The sequence below is a fragment of the Silurus aristotelis genome, assembly GCF_946808225.1.
Source record: "Silurus aristotelis genome assembly, chromosome: 9".
In the NCBI taxonomy this organism is placed as follows: Eukaryota; Metazoa; Chordata; class Actinopteri; order Siluriformes; family Siluridae; genus Silurus; species Silurus aristotelis.
The window spans coordinates 11,899,446-11,921,606 of NC_139582.1; the positions used below are offsets into that span (position 1 = coordinate 11,899,446).

A 22,161-nucleotide genomic window follows, 5' to 3' on the forward strand; every position below is an offset into this window, starting at 1 on the left:
ACACAGTGTAATCGAATTATTAGTTTGGATTCATCAGCTGTTTGATTCAGCAAAAGGATGCCTATTACTAACAGAATACATTTTTGGCAATGTTTCAGACATTTTTTAACCCAATACACATGAAGAAAACAAGAGATTGGTGGATACCTGTTTGTATTTGTCTACGTTGACGCCCTCGAGCTGGCTGAGTCGGACGAGGTTGGTGCCGACGAGGATGCGCAACTCCTGCCTCTCCTTCTCCCGCTTCTCGCGGTCGCGACTGTGGCCCTGGTGCTGCATTCTCACCCACAGCTTATTCATCTCAGCAAAGTTCAGCAGGACAAAATCGATGGAGTCATTGATGTCGCCGGTCATCTCTTCCCTGCAATAAAAATACATCGAGATGTAGAACACGGAGATATTTATTTACAGTTTTAAACAGAAATGTAAAACAGTTATACATAAGGGAAAAAACAACAACAGGGCACGCTGTAATAAGAAAATGTTGCCGGTTGCCGTGATGAAACGACCATTCCAAAGTTACTGCTGGTAAAATTCACACCTTCTCGCCCAAACATACACAGAATTTAAAAGTACTGTGTACAATTACACAAACAAGTTACATATTTCGTTTAGAATTTTACTAAAATCCTTTTTAATATATTTTTTTATTCATTCTTTTGGTTTCAACTATTAATTTTTTTATTTCATATTTTCTGATTTTTTATAACATTGAATTTTATTAAACACTGTAAAGGAATCATTATTGCTTCAAATATGATTATGATTAATATGATTAATTAGCTATTAAAATGTATAATAAATTTTTTTTTTATACATAGTGCTACCTCAAAACAACCCTTTTTGTCCCCATTCACATTTTTGTTAAAGGAAAAAAGGCGAAGCTATTTTTTTTTTCCCCTCATTGAGAAAGTTTTACGTTTTATGTTACAGAGACTCAAACAAGCAAAGTTCAAGTATAACCAAACCTAAATTATCTTGTGAGCAAAAATAAGGTCCAGAAGTAAATGTCACACTCCTGAGGCCAGTAGATTTACTGAGTATGAAGAACCTCTCTATATCAGTCAGGCTGATCTGAGAAGGCAGCGGGTTTAACCGTGTGTAAACAGAGGGAAAGTGTTTTGGCTCTTACTCAGCCTGTTCTCCGTCATCAGGTAGGATATTGCGTGTGCACTGGAGCAGGTAGTTCCTCAGGAACAGACCTCTCAGAGGATGCTGAACACCACGACACATCTCCACCAGGTCCTTCAAAATGTCCTTGCGTGACTGTGGGAACGAGCGCACGTATACGACTCCCACTGTTATCAGCAAGTACCTGCGAAAGAGAAAGCGGAGAAGAGACGTGACGGAGCGGACATTAATATGGGATTAAATGGCACCTATGCAGGTGGACAAGCAAACAAAACATCTACTGATACCCAAAGTAAACAAGTGGGATATTTATATTAAACCTGTAATGACAGTCGGACTTTAAGGGCACGGAGACGTGACGAGTTTTTAACGAGCCATCCTCCATGTGCTCTTTCACGTCTCGATTTAAAACAACCCATTAATTCTGGTGATCTGTCTCAACATCTGTCTGAGCATATGTTCCCAATGTAGAAATCAGAAGAGTGGAAAATACACACGGCTCTGTGCTTCATCGCATCACCATCTCTCCACTTCTTTACACTCAAGGATACATTTTTTTTTTTATAAATTATCACTGACGATTGGACAGCTGCATACATCTGGTCCCTCTACAGACTATTTTGTTTTTTTAATAAGTAAATAAAACAAACATATTGTGAAACTTCTGAGAAATTGAAATTAAAATGACAGAGACAATGAAGACTCCATAAACACCACCTTATATGGACAAAATCACTCAACACACTCTAACCTAATTCTAATCAGAATCAAGAATTCAAACGCCTTGCGGTGTGATTTGTATTATTAAAACACTAATCTTTTCTTCAAAAAGTGATCGCAGATGCCTGTGATCGTCTGGAGACCAGCCTACGCTGTCGATTCTTTGACAAGCCATTCCTACTTTTACTCTTATTTTGTTTATAACAATATGAAAAATACTTTTGAACAAATTATATGCCACAAAATGAATTTCCTGCAACACCAGGCTTCGTTATTTTCCATCACAATGTGGCTGGTTTTAATTGTGACATTATAAAACAGCAGCACTCAGTTATAGCGCTTTTCTGAATATTAATCTGTAAAATTAAAAATAAAACAATAGCAAAGACCAAATGTATAATATATCAAATGCCTCCAAATGGAGATTGTGAACCTCAGTTTGGGAATTGCAAGTCTAAGACATTTTAGAAAATATTTTCTGACCCATCGAGCATTACATCATAACTTCTTCAGCCGTTTGAGCTACAGGAGCTTGTTTGTTGAATTGAACCACACGTGCCAGCCTTCGCTCCCCAAGTGCATCAACGAGCATTGGCTGCGTTACCACTGTTCCTTTCTTGGACCACTTTTAAACCAAAAACACCCTACAAGAGCTGCAGTTTTAAAGATGCTCTGACCCAGTCGTCTAGACATCACAATTTGGCTTTTGTCAAACTCGTTAAAATCCTTACGCTTGGCCATTTTTCCTGCTTCTAACACATCAACTTTGATGACAAAATATTCACTTGCTACATAATATATACCACCAACTAACATGCACCATGATGAAGAGATAATCAGTGTTACTGTTTACTGGGGGGGGGGGAAACGCGATAAACGGCCGCCAAGCCCAAAAATGCTATTATTTGTATACAGTGCTGTACTCTATTATCACTTCATTTTGTCATTATTAATTATATTTTTATTAATCAATTTCATTATTTTAATGTAAAACTCCATGAAAACAACTCGCTATAAGTTATTTAGTCTATCTGCAAGAGACCGGGGAAATCAGCCAAACGAATTAGTTATGTGGCAAATGCAAGTCCGCGATAAACCTGAGGCGCGAGATTCGAACCGGAGTAAAGTGGCGGGATTACTTTAATGTCATAATGTTATGCCTGATCAGTGTATGTGTGTAATAAAACACACATATACATATACACACATTTTATATATATACACATACATATACATACACACACACACACACACACACACACACACACATATACATACACATGCACGCACATTTTAGAGCTGTCAATCGGTGAATAATATATAATCGCAATTAATCACTTGATTATCGTTAGTTTACTCATTATATATATATACAGTGGGTACGGAAAGTATTCAGACCCCCTTACATTTTTCACTCTTTGTTATATTGCAGCCATTTGCTAAAATCATTTAAGTTCATTCTTCTTCCTCATGAATGTACACACAGCACCCCATATTGACAGAAAAACACAGAATTGTTGACATTGTTGCAGATTTATTAAAAAAGAAAAACTGAAATATCACATGGTCCTAAGTATTCAGACCCTTTGCTGTGACACTCATATATTTAACTCAGGTGCTTTCCATTTCTTCTGATCATCCTTGAGATGGTTCTACACCTTCATTTGAGTCCAGCTGTGTTTGATTATACTGATTGGACTTGATTAGGAAAGCCACACACCTGTTTATATAAGACCTTCCAGATCACAATGCATGTCAGAGCAAATGAGAATCATGAGGTCAAAGGAACTGCCTGAAGAGCTCAGAGACAGAATTGTGGCAAGGCACAGATCTGGCCAAGGTTACAAAAAGATTGGGACGACCAGAACCCTTCCTAGAGCTGGCCGTCCAGCCAAACTGAGCTATCGGGGGAGAAGAGCCTTGGTGAGAGAGGTAAAGAAGAACCCAAAGATCACTGTGGCTGAGCTCCAGAGAGGCAGTCAGGAGATGGGAGAAAGTTGTAGAAAGTCAACCATCACTGCAGCCCTCCACCAGTCGGGGCTTTATGGCAGAGTGGCCCGACGGAAGCTTCTCCTCAGTGTAAGACACATGAAAGCCCGCATGGAGTTTGCTAAAAAACACCTGAAGGACTCCAAGATGGTGAGAAATAAGATTCTCTGGTCTGATGAGACCAAAATAGAACTTTTTGGCCTTAATTCTAAGCGGTATGTGTGGAAAAAACCAGGCACTGCTCATCAACCTGTCCAATACAGTCCCAACAGTGAAGCATGGTGGTGGCAGCATCATGCTGTGGGGGTGTTTTTCAGCTGCAGGGACAGGACGACTGGATGCAATCGAGGGAAAGATGAATGCGGCCAAGTACAGGGATATCCTGGACAAAAACCTTCTCCAGAGTGCTCTGGACCTCAGACTGGGCCGAATGTTTACCTTCCAACAAGACAATGACCCTAAGCACACAGCTAAAATAACGAAGGAGTGGCTTCACAACAACTCTGTGACTGTTCTTGAATGGCCCAGCCAGAGCCCTGACTTAAACCCAATTGAGCATCTCTGGAGAGACCTCAAAATGGCTGTCCACCAACGTTTACCATCCAACCTGACAGAACTGGAGAGGATCTGCAAGGAGGAATGGCAGAGGATCCCCAAATCCAGGTGTGAAAGACTTGTTGCATCTTTCCCAAAAAGACTCCTGGCTGTATTAGATCAAAAGGGGGCTTCTACTAAATACTGAGCAAAGGGTCTGAATACTTAGGACCATGTGATATTTCAGTTTTTCTTTTTTAATAAATCTGCAACAATGTCAACAATTCTGTGTTTTTCTGTCAATATGGGGAGCTGTGTGTACATTCATGAGGAAGAAGAATGAACTTAAATGATTTTAGCAAATGGCTGCAATATAACAAAGAGTGAAAAATTTAAGGGGGTCTGAATACTTTCCGTACCCACTGTATGTATGTATGTATACATATACATATACATATACATGCATATATATATATATATATATATATATATATATATATATATATATATATATATATATATATATATATATATATATATATATATATATATTAGGGCTGTCAAAATCAATTAAATAATTTTTTAGCGGCAATAATTTTATTAACGCCACTTAAATTTAAAAGTGGTCATTAAAACCTTCAATGCAACACACATTTATTCACAACCTCCTTTCTTTACTACTTTCTTTCGGCTTCTCCCGTTAGGGGTCGCCACAGCGGATCATCCGTATTTGTGATCCGCATGTTAGATTTGGCACATGTTTTTACGCTGGATGCCCTTCCTAACGCAACCCTTCCCATTTATCCGGGCTTGGGACCGGCACTAAGAGCGCACTGGCTGTGCAACCCTAATGGCTGGGTTCGGTTCCCTGACTGGGGATCGAACCCGGGCCGCAGCGGTGAGCGCGCCGAATCCTAACCACTAGACCACCAGGGAACTCAACCTCCTTTCTTTACTCAAATATAAAAAAAAGCTTAATAAAAAAATAAACTTCACCAAAAAATCATTTTAAATTACTAAACATTTGTTTTACTGATGCACAAAGTCTCAAATCAAGCACCAAACATTGCCATGAAGCACATGTCCGGCAATTAAAACTGTCCGTGTGGAAACATGGCAAATGTTCCTTTTGGTGTCCTGATGATTTACAGATTTAAATGGACCATAATTACCATAATTACATGCCCGTGTTGATTAGAGTTTTAAAAACTTAAAAAATATTAATTTAAGGTACATGTAAAACAGATAAAAATGTGCCATTTAGTTGCGAGCTAACTCATGACAATCGAGAGATTAATCGCTATTAAATATTGTAATCGATTTATATTATATATAATATAAATTATATTATTAACAAACTCTAAACAATGAGATCTTTTTTAAATAAATAAATATCCAAAATCTAAATCTATAATTCGTTGGTAATTTGAAACAGTGTGACAATTTTTGACGCAACAAAAAAATACTGTCATAGTAGCAAGATGACATATTAAAAGGTAATAAAGATTAATGCCAAATAAAAAGACTTTCACAGAAGACTCTATTCCAAAGTCAATTCTTATAATATTAAAATAATAATGCAATGATATATTGCAACAATGGGTTAATCATAACAATGAAATATCTTTTTAAACAATAAGATAGCACCTAAAAGTAATTTCACACCCTCTATGTTTCTATAAAGCCAGTGATATTTTGGTCTAGATTATAAGAACACCCATAACAACACCCTAGTAGCCTTATACAGAGACCTATACAAACAAGAGAAATGAACTAAACTGGTCGCCTTTGTCACTAAGCATAGGATTGTGTAACAAAACTAAAGACAGAAAGTGTGTCACTCACAGTCTGGGGATGATGTTCCCAGCATACTGTACGAGTTCATACAGGTCGGCCACCTTACGGCCTTTAGCAAACTCGTCAGTCAGGTAAACCTCCAGGTAGTGTAGTTCATCTGATATGGCCATATCTATCACACACAGTCAGGCAAAACACATAACACAAAGCGAAATATCAGTGGGGGATATTAAATGTTAAATAACATAAAAAATTCACATCACTCACTGAAATTCTATCACAAGTCTCATTTGTCTATATATATATATATATATATATATATATATATATATATATTAAAAATATGCTATATAGACAAATGAGACTTGTGATAGAATTTCAGTGAGAGTGATGTGAATTTTTTATGTTATTTAACATTTAATATCTATATATAAAATACATACATACATGTGTGTGTGTGTGTGTGTGTGTATCTACAGTAATATATAAGCTATTAGATTTTATCACAACTATGATGTAATTTAATACCAAATGAATGAATTAAAAACAACCTTTTTAATAAAAAGCTAAAAACAAGAAGACATCATTTGAAGAAACTGGCAATCAAAATAAATGGACTGGTTTTCTTTCATGACAAAGAGAACAGCACTTATAAACACTAAAAACCACATACAGAGTTCATAGTAGCTTTTAGGAGACAGCATGGAGGTCCTGAGCTCGCCCAGCATGTTAGACGCATGTTTCAGTGCATCCATCAACTTATTCTTGTCCTGAAAAACATAAAAGTCTCAGAAACAAATACACTAAAAGGACAACAGTTTCTGGACACCTGGTCATTAGATTCTTGTTATTTTTGAACATTCCATTCTGGATTTAGACCCCATTTGCTGTTATAATAACCTCCACAAGATTTTCCTCTCGATTTTGGAGCGTGTTTGTGGAGATTTGTGCTCATTCAGCTACAAGGACATTAGTAAAGTCAGGTACTGCTGTAGGGTGAGGAGTCCTGGGGTGCAGTAAGCATTCCATAAAATGCCAAAGGTGTTCCCTAGGATTGAGGTCAGAACTGTAGCATAGCAACAGCAGGCCACTCAAGACCACTCTAATCCATGTAAACCCTATCTTCATGAATCTGCCTTTTTGCACAGACATGCAAAAGACACGCAGGGACAAGTGAAGGGAAAATATTGCATACAATTGTCTGCTTTCTTATGTGTTAACAGTTTGGGGGAAGAAACTTGTGTCCCAATACTTTTGTCTATACAGTGTACATTATTTCCATTAAGATGTGGTGCATGTGTATGAAAATCGCATAATTAAGCTCATTATTAAAGTACGAAAAATAACGTTTTTAAGCTTCATTCTTCACTAAAAGCAGCATGAGACAACCCTTTAAAATCATGCCTGTCATTTTTAAATTGCTTAATGACCGATTTCAGCTTTAAAAATTGTGACATTTCAATCCACTGACTTGCAAAATGTCTCAGTGTTCAAGTCATGTGACTTTTCAGCCATATTTACAGCACAACATTACATTCTGAAGAGCCAGGCTTGATGTTACTTGTGTTTACATAAACAGACAAACTTTACTTAACAGTGACACATTTTGAGTTTAAAGGGGAGTGACTTGCTCCACACTACAGATGGGGGCAAACATAATAAACAAACACTGTGGAGTTCGTTACTGAACTTCATAATAAAGTAAATGCTGACTGAACTGTACGCTTCCTCACCCTACATCAGAACCTTACTTTACTAACATCCTTATGGCTGTATGAGTAGAAACCTCCATCCTTAATCCCTTTTCAATTGGAGAACACTCAATCTTAGATCACAGACTAAAACTCTTGAAGTTACTGTGAAGAGTTAAACTTAAGAACCATAAAGGTGGATTTGAACAAACAGTCAGCTACGGCTTAGGACTAAAATCACCATGAACAGCATCCATCAGTGAACAGTTGATCACCTCAACAATAATGGAACTATAATGAATGGGCATTCGGTGTCGCCCAGATTAGGTTTGGTTCCCCTCTAGATTTCCACTGTCGCCACTGACTCAGTCCTTAAAGAATACCTTATATGGACTAATTTATAAATTTGAAATGTATATTTGTAACCTATTTACTTCTGCAAAGCTGCTTTGGGACAATGTTGATTGTTAAACCAATGAAATTGAAATGAAAGGGGGACTAACTGTGGAATGAGATGATCAAAAAGCACCTGCAAATCTTAGTAAAACTTCAAAGCTCTTACTAGGCAACGTTTCATTTGGAAGGACTGCACTTTTACAGCCTGAACTGCTTCATCCAGCAGCTTCTCCTGCTCATCCTGGGGTGACTGCTGAGTGGTTGGCTGGAGGGGGAGAGAGAGAGAGAGCGCAATTAGGAACGAGAAAGAGATTAAAATACAGAAAGAGGGACAGACAGACAGACATTTATAAACAGAGAAATTCAGAGAAAGAGAGAGAAAAAAGAAAGAAAAAAAGACAGAATATGATAAAAAAAAAAGATATAAAGAGATCAAGGGAGAGAAAAAGAAAGATAGAGAAAGAGCAAGATAAAGAGTCCAAAAATTGATAGATTGTGATTGAGAGAGGGAGAAATTGAAAGACAGAGCAAATAGAGAGAGAAAGAGAAAATTGAGAGAGAGAGAGAGAGAGAGAGAGAGAGAGAGAGAGAGAGAGAGAGAGAGAGAGAGAGAGAGAGAGAGAGAAAGGGAAAAATTGAGACAAAGTAATTGAATGGGGAAAAGAAAGATACAGATAAAGAAAGAAAGGGAAAGAGAGAAAAAAAGAAATAAATTAAGAAGAGAGAGAGAGAGAAAGAGAGAGAGAAAGAGAGAATCAGCTGAGGTCACCATTTGATGTATTACTTTAAGCAGCACATTAAACAGTGTTTGTGATGTAAACTAGAAACCGGGATGGATATTTAGTTTGAAAATTTTTTATTTATAAAACCTTGTTGAGAGCAGAAGTTTGCCTCTCCACCTGAAATGTTTACAGTTTTTCTAAAAAAGGGACAGGAATCCTGTTGAAACTTCTCTTCCTAACGTGTTCCCACAGCAGTGAAGCAGCTGAGAATCACTGTGACCTGCACTGCTCAGTCTCTATGGGACTCGGAATACTTCTCACTGACATGAGCATTATGCAATGCAGCAATGACAGCTGACTAGCTTAGCTTCTGTTAGCCGGGTTTCTATTACACTTCCTTTCATTTTCTTTCTAGTTCACTGGAAAGACATTTTACACATTAAATCAACAGTTTATTCATTAAACAATATTCCATCGCATGAGCCCCAGCACACACCTGCACTCGGTCAGACGTCAAGGCTTTGATGCTAGCTCTCTTACAGGGCTTCCAAAACACCAAGGCTAATGCTAGCTAGCAAAGTAGCCGAATGATGCATCATAAAACGTGCAATTGACAAACATAACGTACAAAAACATTAGAGCAAACAAATACTAAAGTTTATCAAATATGTCAAAATGACTAGGGAGAGGAAATCCAGGATTAGCATAGCATACTATAACTAGCCAGGCCGCTGTAATGCCTACTCGAGTCCCAGATAGCTAAAGGCATAAACAAGCTAACTCGCTGATTTATTATTAATTTATCATATTTTATAAACTTCAACAGCCGACATGAACACGTTTTTCTATTCTATTCTCTCTTTTACTTACCATGATGATTAATAACTGAGCTGTTAGCAATCACACTGCAGCTTAAAAAAAAAATCTATCGGTCATGTGACTGCTGGAGATACCTCAGGCAGCGACACAAAGCTGCATGCTGATTGGCTGAGACGTGTGCCCTTGAATGGCGCCTATTGGTTGAAACGTTACATTAGCGGAGTTCTGATTGGTTAAACAGTTTGTGTTTCTGGGAAGTTGTGTTAAGAACAAAATAATATGAAATCATATTTAAATAACAAAAGAAAAGTTTAGTATCAATGATCTAAAAAAAAATAAGCAGTAATAATAAAATAATTATAAGCCAAACAAACAGAAGTCATGTCAAATTATCAAATTATCTAAAATAGTTTTAGAAAAAACTTTTAGTAGATAACCATTTTCTGAATAAAAAAAAAATCTGGAAAAATCGAAATGATTTTTTTTAAATACTACTACTACTACTACTACTGAATAATAATAATATGATAATAATAATAATAATAATAATAATAATAATAATATTAATAATAATAATAATGATTATGGTAGTTGTTGTTGTTGTTGTTGCTATTTTTATTATTATTATTATTATTATTATTATTATAGTCATTATCATCTTTATTTTTGTTGATTTTGTTGTACACATTCATATAAAAAATACAATACTAAGAAGAGGAAGAAAATATAAAAAGAAGATGAAGATATCACGTTTATAACATGCAACGCTTAAATTAATTATTTGTTATAATTAAATTAAATTATTTGTTAAAATATAATGGTTTAAATGTTTTTTATTTTTAAATATAATTAAAAAAAATTTATCAAAGGCGGTTCAGAAAAGAATATAGACCAAAGCGGTGTACAACACTTCCGCATTACGGTGACGTAGTTAAGCTCCACCAATCAGAGCAAAGTTCCCGCGAAAATAGCGCATTTTGTGTCGTTTTACTGGAGGGAAGCGGTTTAACAAACACACACAATGGACGGCGAGTTATTTCGTAAACTTGCCTCTAAACTGGGAATTACAAATCCTAGAGTGCTGAGGTATGATTTTAAGTTTGTTTATTCACAGTATTGTGTGCAAAAAGTGTTAAAAGCTACTTGTAATAAGGTTACGTTGCTGGATTACTCCACATATCAGCCATCACAGTGTGAATCAGGGCTGTAGTGGGAACTCGGTATAACATGTATGTATGTATATAAAGTTTATAAAGTGTGTTTTTGTGATATTTTTCCCAGCCAGGCAGAAGAGTATATGCGGTTGTCTCAGGTAAAGTGTACGGGTCTCGGAGGTTCTACAGCAAGCAGTAAGGCTGTAATCTGCCTCGACCTGGCAACCACGGCCATGAAGTTTCCAATAGACAAGGTGTGTGTTCTATTAGATTTATATGAACCCTTCTACAGGTTTTCTTGCTCTTGTGCAGACTTCTTTAATCCGTGTCACACTTCATATTGATATTTTTTTATTTCATCACCTTTATAATAAGTGAGAACTTGCCATATGGAGTTTGAGACATTCATGACTATCAAAAAGATTGTTCTCTATAATGGTTTCTGTAGCTTATAAGAATAATCTTGAACTTTCACGAGGATGAATTTAACCATCATATTCAGGACATGACTGTTTTATAAAGACACCGCATTGAAGCACCCATGGAAGACCAGCTGTCCTTATCAAGTCAAGTCAAGAAGCTTTTATTGTCATTTCAACCATATATAGCTGACACATTACACAGTAAAATAAAACAACGTTCCTCCTGAACCCTGGTGCTACATACAACAACAATCACAGAAACAGAAAACACAGGGCTAAGGACTAGTAAGTGTCCTTGCCACATAAAGTGCAAAGACAACACAGGACAGTGCAAGACAAATACACAAAACACAAAACAAAAAAATAGCTTCGCCAGTAAACCTGTTGTAAAGAGACGTAAATTATTATTTTGAGGATACAGCATCTACACCGACAACCAGAAGGCCTTTCCTCAATCTCTAACTCGGAACGAACAAGCAGTCTTGGATAGATGTTTTTGAGCTAGCGTCTGTCGCCCTTCTGACTCGAAGATGCTTTTGTTGCAGTTGGTTGGAATCTGCAACCTGCTCTGAATGACATAATTCATTCTGTTACATTGCAGTTATTTTAAGTAAAAAATCATGAATGTCTCTCTAAAGTGATAGTCAAGCTAAGTTTCATGAAATCCAGTAGTCTTGCTCAGTTTGATTTTAGAACTTATATAAAACATTTCCAGAGTAAAAAGGTTTGTCTACTATCATTAAAACGGCACCAGTGTGTGCGCAACTCTTAGTATTTTCAATTTAATTTAACCTTGTGATCATACACCCCTGTGTGAAAGAGAAGCGTCTGAGCCACGGGTGCACAAAACTACCTACGAGCTTCAGTTCTACACACTTTCAGTTCCAGTTTTCACCCAAGCTGTCAGTTTACCTAAACAATGTTTGAATTGTGAACAAGATATTTGAATGGTTTTGTTTCTGAGCAGGAGTTTGTGGTCAAGCTTTCGGGACTGAATAAGAAAGCATATCAGAGCACTCTAAAAGCCATGGAGTGTATGCTGGACCTGCAGAGCAGCCTGGGGCTCAGGGACCTGGCGGTGCAGTATGGGTGCATGGAGGCAGTAAAGGTGGCGTCTCAGATCCTACAGCGGTAAGCAAGATTGTAATATTTGTGCAATCTAATTACATTCTAATGTTCATTCTTATACCTGAGGCATGCAGAGTGGGAAGTGATAGCTCAGTTGTTAAGACATTAGACTTCTGATCGAATGGTAATGCGTTAATATCCCAGCAACTTCAAGCTGCCACTTTGAGCACACTTTTAACCCTCAACTGCTCAGGTGTATCAATGAGATTGCTGTAAGTCACTCTGGATAAAGGCACCAGCCAAGTGCCATAAATGTAAACTAATTTGAAGTTTTTATTCTTCCTTTTTAATTTTTTTCCTTTTTTTTTTTTTTTTTTTTTTTTTTTTTTTTTGAGCTACAAGGCTAATTGTGTAACATTTTATAGCTACCATATTAATCTTACGTCGTACGTCGGCCCTGAGCCCTTTCCTGTTTGCAGTGGTGGTGATGGACAGGTTGACGGACGAGGTCAGACAGGAGTCTCCCTGGACTATGATGTTTGCAGATGATATTGTGATTTGTGGTGAGAGTAGAGAGCAGGTTGAGAAGAGCCTGGAGAGGTGAAGGTATGCGCTGGAGAGAAGGGGAATGAAAGTCAGTAGGAGTAAGACAGAGTACATGTGTGTGAATGAGAGGGAGGGCAGTGGAGTGATGCGGTTGCAGGGAGAAGAGGTGGAGAAGGTGGAGGAGTTCAGGTACCTGGGGTCAACAGTTCAAAGTAATGGAGAGTGTGTTAGAGAAGTAAAGAAAAGAGTGCAGGCAGGGTGGAGTGGGTGGAGAAGAGTGACAGGAGTGATTTGTGATAGTAGGGTATCTGCAAGAATGAAAGGGAAAGTTTATAGGACTGTGGTGAGACCTGCGATGTTGTATGGATTAGAGACAGTGGCATTGAGTAAAAGACAGGAGGTGGAGCTGGAGGTAGCAGAGCTGAAGATGTTGAGGTTTTCGTTGGGAGTGACGAGGATGGACAAGATTAGAAATGAGTTTATTAGAGGGACAGCACATGTAGGATGTTTTTGTGACAAGGTGAGGGAGGCGAGATTGAGATGGTTTGGACATGTGCAGAGAAGAGACATGAATTATATTGGTAGAAAAATGCTGAAGATGGAGCCACCAGGTAGGAGGAAAAGAGGAAGGCCAAGGAGGAGGTTCATGGATGTGGTGAGGGAAGACATGCAGGTAGTTGGTGTGAAAGAGGCAGATGTAGAGGACAGGGTGGTATGGAGACGGATGATCCGCTGTGGCGACCCCTAATGGGAGCAGCCGAAAGAAGAAGAAGATGATGATATTAATCTTGTACATACAGCTATTTATATCACACACTGATATTGGTTATATTTGTAAGACAAACAAGTTGCACAATATAAACCAAATATGTAAATCTTTTATCTGAAGTGTAGTGAGATTATTACAGCAAACAATGTAACTGTTAGGATCGAAAACTAAACATTGTTTACATGCCAGTGAAGGGGATTTTTCATATCACCTGTTTTTTGTCTCATGTAAAGCTGGAATGTCTTTATATAGTAATTTAAATGTTATGGATTTGATGAGGACCCTGTGCCTGCCATGTCTAAAGTCCTGATGCTAACATGGCGTTAAAGCTAAACAAACGAACAAACGTGCCAGTGAAGGTAAGGTAATGCAGTAATCATGATTAACAAACCATAATCCATGTTGTACTATATTCTGCTTTGTGTTTCAGGTATCAGGCCAGTTTACCTGCAGCTCAGCAGCAAGATCTTGATCTGTCCAAAGCCCTGTTCACTACAGCTGCTCTCTTCACTGCCTGCAAGTTAGTACCGCACAACACATTACCTCTGTGTGTACTGTAGAATAGAAAAGAAAGTCTGTTGTTAATTATAAGTTATAAACAGCTTTGGTATAATCACTTCAATCCAGTCTATAATACAGAACCATGGTGTTGAATATTTTTTTATAGGATCACTCCACATTATGTTTGATTCCTTGCATATACAGTGGTACCCCACATATCGACCGGCTCGGACATCGACAGTTTTTCGACTGAAATTTGCGCCCGCTGAACGGCCAAATGCCCGCTTATCGACCTTTTTTTTACCCCGACCCACACTTTTTTTTTTTTTTACTTTTGTAATGTTTTCAATTTATACTTTTTACTGTATTATTGTCAGAAATCCACCTGCCACGCCCCCTTCGGCGGCTGTCAAAACCTCCTTCAACAATGCACACCTGGGGCCCATTATTTACTTATCCCCAGCTCCTATATAAACCCCTCATTTACCCACACTCCTTGTCGGTTATTGTTGGTATGTGAAGATGTTTGGTGCATGTTTGTCTGTGTTTTCCCTGTCACACGTATTCCTTTGCGTTTCTTCCTTCCTCCACGCGCTCTCCACGGCAGCGCTTTCTTTCCAAAGCGCACCCTGGATTACCTTTTTCCTCCCATGCGTTCGCCCGTAGACCTCGCCCCTCCAGGGCGTACCATGAATATCTCTCTCTCGTTTGTCGGGATTCTATGGACTGCCGTGTGTGTGTGTTTTTGTGTTAAACTTTCCGTGTTTTCGTTAAACCAAAGCAAACTGTGCTCCGGCTTTGCCTCCGCTCATTACGCTGCATAACAATTATATACAGTATTATTTATGTACCTGTATTATTTAGTATTAATACTGCTAAAAACAGGGCAAAATTTGTTAATAAATGGGTATCGGTGGAGGAAGGGAACGGATTAATGGATTTTCCATTATTTCTTATGGGATAATTACATTCGCTCTCGACCACAGTGTATAGAATAGAAACCACTATTTTGCCTGTTTTGTTTTCATATGCGATCTGTACAGATACTACAAAAGTGTTCATAAATTAAAAGAACTTAGGCCACATGACTGAAAAAAATAAACCCAACACTCATATATTATAGAATATGAAGGATAAATGTCAAATATATTTTTGATAAATATAAAAATTTATATTTTCCTAATCAAATTCCAGACTTTTCCACCTGTTCCAGATCCAATTGAATTTTATTTTACCAATCTTAGATACATATTTTTCCCCTCTGATACCAGACCTGGTTATTGTGCCATTGGTCTATCTGCCTGATGATAAGCTGCAAGTTTAGGAGCTCTACCTTCAGGGCTGCTGTTATAGAAAATGACTGCACACCTCCTGACCAATCAGAATTAAGTAGCTGTTGGATTTAAATCATGTCTCTGCTTCTTGTAACATGTGAGGATGTGTTTCTGCTTATTTCACCATTCTGTAATACCTCTGCAGCTTTAATCCTGCGGCTGCCACATGCTGTGATTTGAGGAGCGTGTAAGGAGTGGGGGGAGAAAAGAAAATCACTAACATGGGGGCTGATATTTACTTTAAAGGTGCCTGAAAATCAGAGTTGATAAGAAGCTGGCATCGTCCTCTGGAACGAAGAAGGCTGTGTTTGACAGGCTGTGTGTGCAGCTTCTGAAGCTCGGCCAAGAAATTTGCAGTGAGTACAGTTTTTCTATTTCCTTCTTTCTTTCTTTCTTTCTTTCTTTCTTGTAAATAAATTACTGTTTTAGAAATGTCTGTGGGGGGAGAGAAAAAAAATCGACTTCACACAGGGAGCAGTTCAAAATGATTTGCATCATGTGGCCATTTGCTACAGTTGTCATGGACACGGATCAAATAAGCTTAATGTTTTAATGTTCTACAACTAACCAGGATCTCAGACTTGAATAAACTGTTGGAACTTTGTTTTTGAAAGGCAGAGGGACTGAGCTGGGAACGATATGTTCCAAGTTATTGCAATAAATGATGAAGATGGAAATGTGTTGTGAGATGTTTAATAGAGATGGCAGTGGGGTTTATGCAGACCTTCAGTAACTACAGGAAAATAAAGTTGCTCAGTCACACCATGAAGGTTTGTAAAAGAGTAGTGGAAGCCAGGCTGAGAGAAGAGGTGACCATCTGTGAGCAATAGTTTGGCTTCATGTCGAGGAAGAGCACCACAGATGCCTTATTTGCTTTGAGAATGTTGAAGTATAGAGAAGGTCAGAAGGAGTTGCATTGTGTGTATATAGAGAAATCATACGACAGGGTGGAGAGAGGAGTTGTGGTATTGTATGAGGAATCAGGTGTGTCGGAGAAGTATGTAAGGGTGGTGCAGGACATGTATGAGGACAGTGTGACGGCCTGGGGTCAACAGTGCAAAGTAATGGAGAGTGTTAGAGAAGTGAGGAAAAGAGTGCAGATAGGGAGGAGTGGGTGGAGAAGAGTGATAGCAGGAGTGATTTGTGATAGAAGAGTATCTGCGAGAGTGAAAGAGAAAGTTTATAGGACTGTGGTGAGACCTGTGATGTTGTACGGTTTAGAGACAGTGGCATTGACTAAAAGACAGGAGACCGAAGCAGAGCTGAAGATGTTGAGGTTTTCGTTGGGAGTGACGAGGATGGACTGGATTAGAAACGAGTTTATTAGTGGGCCAGAGCATGTAGGTCGTTTTGGAGACAAGGTGAGGGAGTCAAGATTGAGATGGTTTGGACATGTGCAGAAGAGGGACATGGAGTATATCAGTAGGAGAATGCTGAGGCTGGAGCCACCAGGAAGGAGGAAAAGAGGAAGACCAAGGAGGAGGTTTATGGATGTGGTGAGGGAAGACATGCAGGTAGTTGGTGTGAAAGAGGCAGATGTAGAGGACGGATGATCCTAACGGGAGCAGCGGAAAGAGAAAAAAATTTCATTTATATAATGTTTGATGAAACAAGTTGGGTTCTGTTCTCTTTTTTACTTTTATAGCAGCTGCCACTGGGAGAAAATTAAAACTAGCCATATTAACACTGAAAGTGATTTTTAATCAGTTATGTGCACTGCTACCTTTTAATAGTTATTTTTGGAATTTTGTTTGAAGCAAAATCTTCAAAATGTCCTTAGACATTTGTCTCTCTCTGTCTCTGTCTCGCTCTCTGTCTCTAATACCTCTTCAGTAAAGGAACAGATCAAACCAACACAGAAGAGACAGAAGACTCTGATGGAGACACTGCAGGAAGCAGAGGAGGGTGAGGGGATAAAGTCTGGTACTTTCTTATCCGATGCTGTGTTGGAGGAATGTTGTAATTCATATCAGTGCGGTTTAAAGATTACGAACATGACTCTGTGTCAGTATTGTAACAGTATTTCAATACAGCTACAGGATTAATGAAGAAAATTCATTTGTATTAGATTTGAGTTTAATTTCTTCCCCATTCAGGGTCTTTGTCTATTTAAATTGAATATTATAAATATTCTTGTAAAAGGAGCTAGAAGGAAAACCTGGGTGGACCTGGAGATATTCCCTCATTACATCTCTGTGCATATAAATGTGTTTTTCCTCTTTTTACTCACTCTTTTCCTTTCTCTTCAGTCATTATTGGTTATTCATTCATTCTAAGATTTACTCTCTTTCTTTCTTTCTTTCTTTCTTTCTTTCTTTCTTTCTTTCTTTCTTTCTTTCTTTCTTTCTTTCTTTTTCTTTCTTTCTTTCTTTTTCTTTCTTTCTTTCTCTCCCCCTTTCATTCAGTCATTCAAAGTCCCTCTTTCTCTGCCTCCTTTGTTCTCATTCACTTATTGTCTTCCTTTGTATTCTTTCCCTCTTTCAATTTCTTCCTCACATTCTCCAATATTTACTTTTTCTTCTTATGCTCTCACTCAGCTATTACTTCCCTCCTTTTCTCTTAATCAAATATTCTCTCCCTTCTCTCTTTTTCACCCAGTTCCTTACTCTCTTTTTTTTCTTCTTCTCAATTTCTAACTTGCCTGCTTTCTCCATCTGTTCCTTACTCCCTCATTCACTCACACACCTATCCCTTCACATGCTTATTTACCTGTTCAAATCACTGTTGCCTCTTCTCTCACTCACTCTCTTGTATATGGATGGTTTTGTAGTTGAGCAAAGGCATCTTAAAAATAAATGAGTCCTAAATGAAGTCTGCATCTCAAGAGACATTCATCTTTAAGGCTAAAATCCTGAATTTAACAACACCCCCCCCCCTCTCTCTCTCTCTCTCTCTTTTCCCCCCTTCCCTCTTTCTTCCTCCCTCTCTCAGATGATGGCTTGCCAACGTCTCCTAAGCAACAGCGAGAACTGGCACTAAGGGAAGATGAGTGTGAGGAAGAGACGAAGCAAAATTATGAGGAATGGAAGAAAAAAATTTTGGAAAACGCTCTGAAAGCCAAAAGTAGTGCATAGTGATTTCTATACCTGTTAGACTTTTTTTATTTTTAGTTATTATTTATGTCCTGTTTTCATTTTAAAAATGCCCTTGTATTTTGAATTTGGTTTTCCCCAAGTATCTTTTTAGTGTGTGTGTGGGAGAGACAAACCTGACCTGTGTACAGATATTCCCTCTCCTGTATTATTCTCTCAATTGCATTGACTGGGAAGATATTTTTTTTAGACACGTCTTTATGAATGAGCCATTTAGTTGTGTCTAAATGGTTTGATGATGATGATTATGATATTCATTGTTCATGTGTAGACTGGTGCTTTTTAATCAACTCCCTCATTTCTTAAGACTCATCCACATCAAGTGTCTTGTGTGGCAGTGCGAAGAGGTTGATGTGAACATTTGTAATCACAGTCACACAATTTTGTGTGTGCTCACCTTTAAAGTAAATTCTGCTGCATGATGTTCAACACATTCTGTACTGCTATTTTAATTAAACTAAATGAACAAGTCCTGTTTGTGTGTGTGTTGTCTTAACAGAAGAACTTACAAGTTGGGAAAGAATGCCCTCTTTGGAAAGAAGCATTATTCAGTGGTGGACAGTAGTGAAGTAAACGTAACTTGTTACTGTACTTAAGTAGCTTTTACATATATCTGTACTTATGTATTTTTATTTGGGTAAACTTTTACTTTAACTTCACTAATTTCCGAGTTAAATATCTCACTTTTTTAAATATTACATTTTATAATACTATATTTTACATTTTGCAAAATCAGTCGTTCCTTTTTATTTATAAGTGGATGAAAGTTTAACTGGTCAAACACACAGCAAGCCACCAATGAGGGTTGGGCATTTTACAGAATTCTGGTGTCTTACTGGGTTGGCATTGGTCAGAAGATGATCCATTTTTTCAAAAATAGAATAGCTAACTGTTTTTGCATATTCATAGACCTTTAATTTTTTTGATGAAGGTTTTTGTGCTTTATTGATATGTACAGACACTTTTTATGTAAATGACACAAATTATTATTAAATTTATTATTTTTTTAACTATTATTTAAACTATTATATTACCCAGGGCACCAGGATGTAAAATACTGAATGTATGTATAATGTGTTTATCAGCTATGGATTGGAAGCTGACATGACGTTCATTTCCCTTGGCTGCATACTTCATCTTCACGGGAGGTAATTTATTTCTGGGGGAAAAAAAATCCACCACATCTCCAAAAGTGTATAGATGAGTTTATTGCAGAATTGAACAAGTGTGTCACAAGAGGAAAGAAGCAAGTAAAAGAAAACAACTTGTAGGCTTGTAAATGAGTTTTTAACTATTGTGAGGTAAGAGAAGGTAATTTGGAATATCAGAATATGAAAAAACACCTTCACAGAAGGGAGAATTAGTTTTTCATGAGTGTGCGATAGTTTTTTTGTTGTGCTAAAAACAAAAAATGTGGACACTGAATCATCACATTACTACAATAAAAATGAAACTACAATGAAATGATTTTTAATCAGCTGCTCTTTCTTTGACTAACTAAAATACTATTGTAAAATAGTAAAAGAATGAAATCAAATCAAATCATCCATTCCACATGGTGCCAGTCTGTGCCATGTTCATTGCCCCATCATCTTCACACACTTCACACAGCCTCGGTGAAGCTGTTATGAGCAGAAGAAGAAAGGAATGTTCATCTTTTCCTCCTCGGTCCTGTATTTTTGTAAGAATCACAGCACACTGATGGATCTGTTCTGCTGGAACCTTTTAAGCCGGTTGGCTGCCGTCACCGCATAGAAGTGTTTCTGTAAAAATGGTTGACGTGTTGTGATTACTGGATGTGTCACACCATTTCAGTTTACATTTAAATTCTTTCAACACTTTTTTTCTGCTAAGTGGTTTATATGTAAGTGAGAGTCTAATACAGTGATCGTTCTGTTATGCTGGGAATGAGCTCTGACAGCAACGGGGGTGGGCTAACCCTAACCCTAACCGACCCAAATGTGCATCTTGCCCACCCAATCAGAGTTTGATTTTATATTTTTTTGCCAAATGGAGAAATAACACAAAAAATCCAAGCATGATATCAAACTTCTGATTGAATGGGCAGCCTACAGACAATGAACAATGATCATTCTGCAACAGTCCTACCCAAAGCCCCGTCCCTCCCCAAAACCCTGCTCAAGCAGCACAGAATAATTTTTCCACCCCCAACTCACATTACCTTCATTTCCGCATACATACAAGCTTTAGCTCCGTACTGGCTTTTTTTGAAAGTTTGTCTACATTTTTCTTTTTGTGATTGTTGGGCAGCAGCTAATTAATGCTCATTTTACCAACATCAAATGTTATTACACTTTATTTAACTGCCATTACAACTTGACGTGTGATGTATGTTTTTAAGCAAGGCTAGTGCTGCGTATGTCTTTAGCGATGCTCCTGTTAGCACATCAGAGGCTACGGCTAATAAAGCACTGTTCTTACTCAGTCCTAGATAGATAGATATATTTTTTATCCCAATGGGAAATTTACAACAAGTGCCTCATAGCAGAACCATCTCCTGTGTGTTTCAGCCCCAATTCAGGTGGTTAGTGTTTACAATAAAGATGCTCCATCCAGGCAATATTAGCTAACTACCCAAAGCATGCAGCTTATTTATTCTCTCCTGTCCATTGTGTGTAAATATCTGCAGGAGTATAAGGAAGCATTTAATGAGCTGCATAAATTGTATGTACAGCGCTGGTAATTGGTGTGTTTTCAGCATCATGTGAGAATTCCTTTTCCACACTGTCAAGAATCCTAAACCCCCCTATCGTCCCCCCCATATTACATAAAAAGGAATTTGGTGATCTTGACTCATGAAGAATCCATAACAAATACTTTAGACATGGATGAATTTGTAAGGATTTTTCCATGGGGAACAGGAGATTAATGCTGTAGATAGATGATGGATAGACAGAACAGTAGCTAGATAGAAAAAAAAGAAAATAGGATATAACTGCTCAACAACAAATAAAGTTTCAGGTTGCTTTCGCAGATAAAGTAATAAAGTGAGGGGAAAAAATTATTTAAAAAAGATTACATTATTTTATAATTGGCAAAAACAGAAAAGTGGTTATATAATGTTCTGATATTTTTAGTAATGAATTGAGAAAAAAGAAAAAATATTTTCTAAAGGAAAAAGTTTACTTTTTACCAGCCCACCCTAATATAATTGGCTAGAACTGTCCTGCTGGGAATTGAACTCACAACCTTTCTGTCTTCTCTCTTTTTTACTCTCTACCATATTTCAGAAAATATAGGCAGCAATTTTGAAGTGAATAAAATGCGAAACCACAAGCATGACACCAATTACATTAATAATTAAAATTAAATTTTACTTTTGATATAAAACTACACAAGTAGAAATGTAAAAGAAGTACTAAAAATTTCCTGGACACATATTTAAAACCACTTTAAATGTACTCAAAACACAGAATCTTTAGTGCAGAAAGAGTAGAACAGTATAGTGCAGAGCC

General features: G+C 37.6%; 3 protein-coding genes across 4 annotated transcripts in view; 1 reads left to right on the forward strand and 2 right to left on the reverse strand.

Annotated features, from left to right (window-relative positions):
* Positions 1-9,988, reverse strand: part of vps35 (VPS35 retromer complex component) — a 30,067-nt gene extending 20,079 nt beyond the window's left edge. The window contains exons 1-6 of the mRNA XM_083550861.1: positions 9,851-9,988; positions 8,425-8,523; positions 6,845-6,941; positions 6,220-6,343; positions 1,133-1,315; positions 148-361 (exon numbers count right to left, since the gene is read on the reverse strand). Of these exons, the coding sequence (XP_083406987.1) occupies positions 148-361; positions 1,133-1,315; positions 6,220-6,343; positions 6,845-6,941; positions 8,425-8,523; positions 9,851-9,853 (720 nt within the window). The 5' untranslated portion in view covers positions 9,854-9,988. The remainder of the gene's footprint in view (positions 1-147; positions 362-1,132; positions 1,316-6,219; positions 6,344-6,844; positions 6,942-8,424; positions 8,524-9,850) is intronic.
* Positions 9,989-10,728: 740 nt separating this feature from the next.
* orc6 (origin recognition complex, subunit 6) lies at positions 10,729-19,156 on the forward strand. Its single transcript, XM_083550962.1, has 7 exons — positions 10,729-10,885; positions 11,081-11,207; positions 12,343-12,506; positions 14,189-14,278; positions 15,840-15,949; positions 17,427-17,498; positions 18,525-19,156. The coding sequence occupies exons 1-7, from the start codon at positions 10,821-10,823 to the stop codon at positions 18,665-18,667; spliced, it is 771 nt and encodes a 256-aa protein (XP_083407088.1). The 5' UTR covers positions 10,729-10,820; the 3' UTR covers positions 18,668-19,156.
* Positions 19,157-19,875: 719 nt separating this feature from the next.
* The window catches only part of mylk3 (myosin light chain kinase 3), a 37,595-nt gene continuing 35,309 nt past the window's right edge, over positions 19,876-22,161 (reverse strand). For both annotated transcript variants that reach the window (XM_083550866.1, XM_083550865.1), the window contains exon 13: positions 19,876-20,448. In XM_083550866.1, the coding sequence (XP_083406992.1) occupies positions 20,374-20,448 (75 nt within the window). In that variant the 3' untranslated portion in view covers positions 19,876-20,373. The remainder of the gene's footprint in view (positions 20,449-22,161) is intronic.

Bases quoted from the DNA above. Each gene is read 5' to 3' on its own strand.
- orc6 (XM_083550962.1), top strand. From the start codon at position 10,821: ATGGACGGCGAGTTATTTCGTAAACTTGCCTCTAAACTGGGAATTACA. The intron at 12,507-14,188 runs GTAAGCAAGATT...TTTGTGTTTCAG, and splicing joins GCGTCTCAGATCCTACAGCG to GTATCAGGCCAGTTTACCTG. The intron at 14,279-15,839 runs GTTAGTACCGCA...TTTACTTTAAAG, and splicing joins GCTCTCTTCACTGCCTGCAA to GTGCCTGAAAATCAGAGTTG.